The sequence below is a fragment of the Bison bison genome, unplaced genomic scaffold (assembly GCF_000754665.1).
Source record: "Bison bison bison isolate TAMUID 2011002044 unplaced genomic scaffold, Bison_UMD1.0 scf7180017864473, whole genome shotgun sequence".
Classification (NCBI taxonomy): Eukaryota; Metazoa; Chordata; class Mammalia; order Artiodactyla; family Bovidae; genus Bison; species Bison bison.
Window position 1 is genome coordinate 13,921,008 of NW_011495034.1, and position 8,228 is coordinate 13,929,235.

Here is an 8,228-nt window from a genome sequence, read left to right on the forward strand (position 1 = left end):
GAACTCGGGGAGCTACTGGAGGGTGACTGAGTAAGGAGCTCTACATTTAAGAGACGCTCACTGGCCTCCAGCTCCGTGAGGGCAAGGGACTTATCTGAAGTGTTCTCTGCTGTATCCTCAGTGCCCAGGACAGTGCCAAGCTTATAGCAGGGATGCAATAGATATTTGTGGGTGAATGGAAATGAGTAGATGAAGACAGCAAGAGGATAAGGGTTAGGATAAAAAAGAGAAGGAAAGCACCAGATGTTCCAAAGACAGTAAGAGTGGTGTGAAATATAAGACTTTTGGTTAGTTCCAGGTTTGCAGCTTTTATAAAGCTCCGTGACAGACCACGGATTACAGTTCCCGTAGATTTGTGATAGTATAACTTTGAGGAAAATAGGTGATCTGAGTCACAGTGACCTGGTTTACCAAGTGTTAGAGGCAAAAGTGATCATATTGTTTACCTATTGCTATCTTTGATTTTCCTTATCATAAAACTTTTAAAAAATACACTGCCATAGTTTAATGTATAAGCTGATCAAACATTAGAATTTATTCTTCAAAGTGTGATTCTTTAGAGCCTTGGGAGGAAGAATTTACATTAAGTTATCACTATGATTTTCATGGTTTAATATTAAAAACAGCACATTATATACATATGGAATTCTAGTATTATCTTACCATCTTCCAAGAACTGGATATCAGATGTGTCAAGATTATGATCTGTTTCAAATAGTTGTCTCCCTAAAAGAAATAAACATATTTAATTACAATGGTATAGTTTTTCTCTATCTTCCCTACAATACCTTTAAAAGGTATAATACTTTTAAAAAGTTAAAGATATAAAAAATCTGAAAACCCATTTTTCTGTGAATTTCAATAAATGTATGAACTCAGTAAGTAGCTAAAAGGCATATGAAATGTATTGGCATTAAAATGGAACAAGTGAAAGCCTAGTCCCAGAAAAACAAATGGGTTTGATTCCACCACTCTTAAGCCTTGTGATCCTAAAAGTCTTGGCAGCTATATCTGAAGATCTATCCCTTGCAATAGATTAAAGATAAGCCATAAAATTAATGATAATTATGTGTGAAGAAACATCATCATATGGAGATAACACTCTCTTTTTGCCCTATATGCCTAAGTATATTATTTTCTTACAGAAATCTATCCAAATGATCCTCTTGCTATACAAGAAGTAATACAGGAGGGCTTAAAGGGAACAGCATATTGGGTGGGAGGTGGTGTCATACCACTTAATTTATTTTTTCCTGCTTGCTCTTCTTCCTTCATCCGTTTCTTTTTAATTTCCAAGAGTTCTGCATCAAACTTGGCCTTCCAATTTAAGAAATTCTCAATTGTAACAGGAGTACCATGGAATAATTGCTTACGAAAGAAAAAAAACACGTCACCAGATAAATGAAACAACAGTTAGAAAATAAAGCCTAATGAACTTCTAGACTAATGAACACAGCCACTGAGGGGAAGCAAAGAGAAAAATGGTTTCAAGTCCATAATATTTAGTCTGATTTCTATCTGCACTGGCTACTTTCAGTGGTTTTGGCAATTTACTCTAGAAAAGTCTGTTTTTATATTATTACAAAAAACCAAAGATAATATGTGAGGTGTTAATATTAATATGTTTAAATATACATCAATTCATAACACTAAAATCCCTGCTTACATTTCTTACTTCATTTTAGAATCTAAGGTTTTCTTTAAAATTCAGTAAATATTTAAATTATTCTGACAGGAGCTTTATAATTCTAAACTTTATACTGTAAGTGAAATAATTGATATTTCTTGATTTTACCTGCATGCACTTTATTAACCTTTAACCAACTAACTGATCATTATTGTGTGATGCCCACCAAGTAAATGAAGGCCCTTCTAAAATTTTACTTAGTAAAGCTTTATTAAATTTCACTTGTGCTTATTTTTGTGATTTCCTCTCAAATTACTGAAATTTCCAAAACAAAAAAAACTCCAAATGACAGATCTAAAGAATAATGAAAGAAAATATGACTTTTAAATATACCTTTTCGGCTTCTTCTGCTTCTTTTTCTTTTTGTTTCTTTTCTTCTTCTCTTCTAGTTTTTATTTGATCTACTATTTCATTTAATTTTTCTTGCACAGCTGTCACTAAGGTGAAGATCATCACCATACCAAGGTTTTCTTCTGCCTATGTAACCAAAAAAAAAAAAAAAGGTTGTAGTTAGAAACATAATTGTCAGAAAAATAAAAACAACCAACCAGTGGTGGGCGGGAGGTGTTTTAGCACAATCACTACACTCATACATGTATAATATGATTACTAATTCAGTTACACCATAAGTTCAGACTCTTGGATCATTTACGACAGAGGATGAGACCATTGGATGGCATCACCAACTCAATGGACAGGAGTCTGAGCAAGCTCTGGGAGTTGCTGACGAACAGGGAAGCCTGGCGTGCTGCAGTCCATGGGGTCGCAAACAGCTGGACACAACTGAGCAACTGAACTGAACTGAACTGATGTGTATGTGTGTGTGTGTGTGTATAAAGTGAAGTGAAGTGAAAGTCGCTCAGTTGTGTCCGACTCTTTGTGACCCCATTGACTATACAGTCCTTGGAATTCTCCAGGCAAGAATACTGGAGTGGGTAGCCTTTTCCCTCCCCAGGGAATTTTCCCAACCCAAGTTTCCCACATTGCAGGCAGATTTTTTACCAGCTGAGACACCAGGGAAGCCCATATACAACATCTTAAATTTTAAGTCTTATAATTTGCTATATTCAACTGAAAACAGATATTTCAATAGATTCTATGTAATAATCATATATGTAGGTAGAATTCAGAAAACCCTTTTCTACAGTAGCTAACAACATCAGTTCTCCAGCATATATTCATCATTTTAGCTTTAAATCATTACAAAAAGAAAGAAAAAAAGATACATAAAGTTAAATCATAAAAGTATCTACATTGTTATTATGTAGAAAATCCTTTTGCCTTCAAAATTCAGGTTAGTGTCACAGCTCTCAAAATATGCCCAAAGAACTAAAATGATATAACATGCTAGACACTGCTAGCTACTGCAGGAAAAAGTTTTCTGAATTCACACCAAGTGTTAACAAGCAGTTATACCTGACTGGTGAGATTAAGAATAATCTTTATTTTCTTCTTCATTGTTTTCTGTATTTTCTGAGTTTTTTTGTAATATAAACTATTTTGATAACTCAAAACTAATACAACTAAGAAAAAGATACAAATATGCCCTAAATACCTCTGATCACAAGTAAGTATCAGAATCAAAACTTCACTTTTGAAAGAAAGGAGTTTGAATATAAATAAAATATAAAATACATATTAACAAAAATCACTCAGATCAAGAAACTTATATTAATACATGAGTGACTGAATACAGTATATTGTTCCAGGCTTTCTACAATGTTTCCAAATGAAGCACTTTAAACTAAATGATATAGAAATAATATGACTTCACACTGGGTAATGAAGTGAACAGGACCTAGAATCAGCATAAATTAATGTTTGATATATCTTCTTTCACTCCTCATTCTCTAACAGCTCCAGATATTTTTAAAAGGTCAACAGTGAAAGCACCCACAGTTCTTGAAATATACCAGTCATATTTACAGTGGAGATGTTTTCTGTCAGTTTTTCTTAGAAAAACAAATAAAACTAGGACTTCTGCTTTTAAGATGGTGGAGAAAGATTTTATTTGCCCTCCCTACTCTCTACTGTGAAGAATCCATGAAAACTCTACCCAAGTAAAAGAGAGCTTTAAATATCTACCACGCCTGGACTGTGACTAGCCTGACCCATCAGAGAACGCTAGCAAGAACTTTCCAATACCCATTTTTTCTTCCAAGTAAACACCTGCTCTTGGAAGGGTCATAAACCATTATTGCTGTTCATAAGTTTAGGGAGCAGGAGAGATAGGAAAGAAAAAAATCAATCACCACTCCTCTCACCAAATTGCAGGTAACTAGACTGCAACAGATCAGAGGGCTTAGGGGCTGTACTTTTTTTTTGAGTTTCAAACAAGGGTATAGGGAGAACTTCTCTTATTCAAATTTTAAAGGTATGGGAGGGAAGAATAATAAAGATGCTTTGTGAATGTGTGTGTGTGTGTACGTGTGTGTACACATGCATCATGAATTCTGCTTGTTCAGTACACTCGTTATACATATTTAATTTTCTGACTCAAGATTAATGTATAATATTTAAGGCCAATAAAATAATACCACTACAAAACGTGTTATTTCCTTACCTGTAATGCTAATAATTTTAAAATGTCTGCTACATCATTATCTTCTAGATTTAACTGGGCGAATATTTCATAAAGGGGAGCTTCATCTGGGTATTTTTCACTGTATGTAAACTTGAGGGTTGTCTGGACAGCTAAAGACATAAGAGAAGAGATTAATACAAATACCTTAAAATGTAGAGAGAGGTCAAAATCTTTGTTGAATTAGTAATTAATTTACAATGTGTCAATGAAAAGTAGCACAAAAGATTCTCCTACAAAAGGAAAACAAGGTTACTATGAGACCAGATAATCATTAACATACATAACATATACCACAAATATAGGTAAAAACAAATCACAGGGATACCAAAGATCACATCTAACACATGAAATACATTTGCTACTTATGAGTATTTTATCTTACTGCATGTCAGAAGAGGATGAAGAAGACACTCCTTTTAAAACCCTCCTTAAGATGAACAAAAGGCACTGAACATGACACACAGAAAAAGTACCAACTTAGGCTCATTTCCAGGCCTCTCCCAGAGCCGGCGTCCAGTGCAGAAGATCTGACTTTAGCTCCAGAGTCCATACTTCTATCTGCACAATGCCAGCAGAGCATTGCTAAGGGACTGCTGGAGGACACAGGTGTAAACTGGACAGTTTGAGAGGTTGTCTGAGAAACTTTTAACCTGACTCACTGACATTCTCCCCCAGTCTTTGGCCTGTGCCAGTTCACAGACAGGACATCGGTATAGGTGTGACGTTCTTAAAGGCACATAAGTGGGAAGTATCTCTCTGCTACCTAGTCTGATGAATTCTCAGTTTTGCCAGGCAATCTAAAACAGAGCAGTAGTGGTAAATATTTTTTGTTAAAACCTATTTGTCTACAAGACCCTTTATCTCCATTTCCTGTAACTCATATTTTAATTATTAAAACCTCCTGCTTTTGATGATTTAAACTAACATCTAGATTTCTCTCCATGGGAATGGAAAAAAAAAAACCTCAAAATCTGCTGGCTTGGTATTTTTGTGTATGATGTCAACAAAGAATTTTATGAATCTACGGATATAAGATTGAACATCAGGTAAGAAATACATAGTGTCTCTTGGCATTTTCTTTCTTTTTTAATTAACATGTTTCTAAATTTTATTGCTAGCACAAGTTTTCTTTTTTTTTAATTTACCGATTCCACTATATGATGTAACAGAAACTCATTACATAAAATTTAGCAATATATTAAAGGAAAAACAAAATCAATAATGATCCCATCCTCAGAAAGAGATCACTGTTACCATTTTGGTATCTTTAAAGTATCTTAAAAGTACTATTAAAAGGATACTTTAAAGTATCTCTCTATGCATATAGTCTTTTAAACAAAATGTCAAAGGATCCTCATGTGTAATTGAGACTTTATACATATAAATAAAATCCATCTATATAAATATGTTAATAACTGTATCCAATATCTCTTTATTTCAGATTTCAGTAATATCAGTATTAACCTCATTTTCAATTCTATAAGACAGATTTAGTATTATCAAGTGATACCACTAAAATTGGTGTAACTGACTACTCATGACAGAATTTTAGTTGACTAGCTTAACAGGAAAAAAAAAAATTCTCAGGGTTAATGCCAACTTATATAACATTTTTATCAAATTACAGTATTAATTGAACTTGACCAAAGCAGAAATAAACTTAAGATACGCCTCTCCCAACATGTGCCAAATTAATTTGATCTTATTAATTTTATAGCTCCCTTATTTCAATTTGTATATTTGTCTTAGTTTGACAGTTATATAATATTGGTTTTTATCTGGCTTTATGTATATACATATTTAAATAACAGTACACTATCCAATCTAAAAAGACAGAGGGAAAATACAGGTAGGTATTTATCCAGCCCAGTTTATTACAGCAAATGTCTAGTAAACAATCTAAATATCCAATGAGGAAAAAGTAGATGGCATGCCATGGAAAACCACACAACCACTACATTATGCTTGCAGAAAGTCTTATTGACAAAAATTTCCTCCCCTTTCTCTACCCGCTATATTGTTAACATTTCTGTTTCACTTTTAAAAGTTAAGCTTTTTCTGCCAGAAAATCTCCTTGACTTCCTCTCTGTTTCTCCAGAAGTCATTATTACATAGTAAATACTGGTTAGAAACATGTTAACAATCATACTAAATTCTTAACAGAACCTTAGCACCTCCACACATCCAATGGCCTGCTAAATGGCTGCAGAAGGAATAAAATTCCTGAGAGAAGTGTAAAAATTCAAAAGTATTTTTAATTAGACTTACTTTCATCATTTTCTCCAGCCTCAGATGTCACAGTAATGGTGAAGCTGGGTGGATTTTCTGATAATACTGCAAGAAAATATACACAGAGGTTAAGTTATTAACATAAGGCACATGCTTTTCCTTATTAGCAAAATACCAATTCCCAGTTCTGGAAACTGATCCCTAGCCTGTATTTCCATTTCCACAAATACAGACTTAATAGCAACAGTTCAGATGATAAAACATCCATCAATTTCTATTTAAATCTAGGGTTTTCTTTAATCTGGGAAAAAACACCTGTAATAGATACTCTCTTGGAGTTGTATCAATTAAGTAATTTATATTTTAATTCAAAATTTTCACCCACACATGGAAAGTCACATTCTAAAAAATTTCCAAATGAAATGGCAAAAAAAAAAAGTTTGATGTTTCTCATCAGAACCTACCCACCCATAAATACTCAGTATTATCACTAATTTTTCTACTTATATATTTTGAAATACAATTCAGAATCTCTATGACAACCAGTAAATATCAATTTGTAAGAGTTTCTATCTTGTAGTTATCTCTTTCTCCCACATTGTCTCTAAAACCTTTGTTCTTTCATAAATTATTGAAACCTACCATCTTTCATGGAATTACAAAATTATCCATGAATTCAAATATCAAATTACTTCCAATTTGTCAAGCAAGACATGTCAATCAGCATTTTCATAAATAAGAAAGCTTTATATGCTATTTTACTGCCTGATGTCTATCTGATACTATTTATCTGTTTATGATCTATTCCCCCACAAGAATACTGTAAGAACTCGGAGAACTGGTGGATCAGTGCCAGGCAGTATCTAGAAACTCAATAAATTCTGGCTCAATGAAAGATCTAAACAATAAAAAGAGAAAGACAATAACAAATAAAACTCATATTCGGAACCATCAGAAAACTAAAAAAGGAAAATTCAAGCCACCCTTAACTACTGCTGAGCACACAAGTCTGCACTTCACTTCAGGCCTGAAAAGCACTAACCCCTACCCTACCAAGGTTGGTAACAGCTCAGCAGCCTCTTTCTGATAAGGGGCTCCCTGAAGACGTCACCATGAAAAGGACTCAGCTTTTCCTACTCAGTAACTTCTGAAGTCTTCATAAATATTATCAATAAAATTTTCAAGACATATGCCCTCATTCTAATTGAAGTTTGGAAGTACCTGAAGCAATGATGAACACCTATGACTAGTAGAGAGGGTTTGTCAGAAAGGAAAAAAGACTCACAGGACGCACATTTTAACAGGTCTCAGGCTGTCCAGCCTATGTTGAAAAAGCCCCTAAAAGGCAATTATAGTAGTAAAGCTTTTATAACATGACTGGCTCTGCCTCTTTTTCCTAACAAATGTGCGTAAAATATATTAGATGTATTTCACTCCCATTTTTTTCATAACCAACTTTAGCATTTACATGTCATGAAATATAAACAGTGCAACTACAGAAATAAGGGTTCAATGAGGCTGTAATTTAGGGGAACCTACACCAATAACTACAGATGGTGACTGCAGCCATGAAGTTAAAAGACGCTTACTCCTTGGAAGGAAAGCTATGACCAAACTAGACAGCATATTCAAAAGCAGAGACATTACTTTGCCAACAAAGGTTCGTCTAGTCAAGGCTATGGTTTTTCCTGTGGTCATGTATGGATGTGAGAGTTGGACTGTGAAGGT

General features: G+C 34.0%; 1 protein-coding gene across 1 annotated transcript in view; it reads right to left on the minus strand.

Annotated features, from left to right (window-relative positions):
* RWDD1 (RWD domain containing 1) overlaps window positions 1-8,228 on the minus strand; it is an 18,039-nt gene that overhangs the window by 2,036 nt on the left and 7,775 nt on the right. The window contains exons 2-6 of the mRNA XM_010861820.1: window positions 6,540-6,605; window positions 4,251-4,381; window positions 2,021-2,164; window positions 1,236-1,368; window positions 664-726 (exon numbers count right to left, since the gene is read on the minus strand). Coding sequence (XP_010860122.1) covers window positions 664-726; window positions 1,236-1,368; window positions 2,021-2,164; window positions 4,251-4,381; window positions 6,540-6,605 — 537 coding nt within the window. The remainder of the gene's footprint in view (window positions 1-663; window positions 727-1,235; window positions 1,369-2,020; window positions 2,165-4,250; window positions 4,382-6,539; window positions 6,606-8,228) is intronic.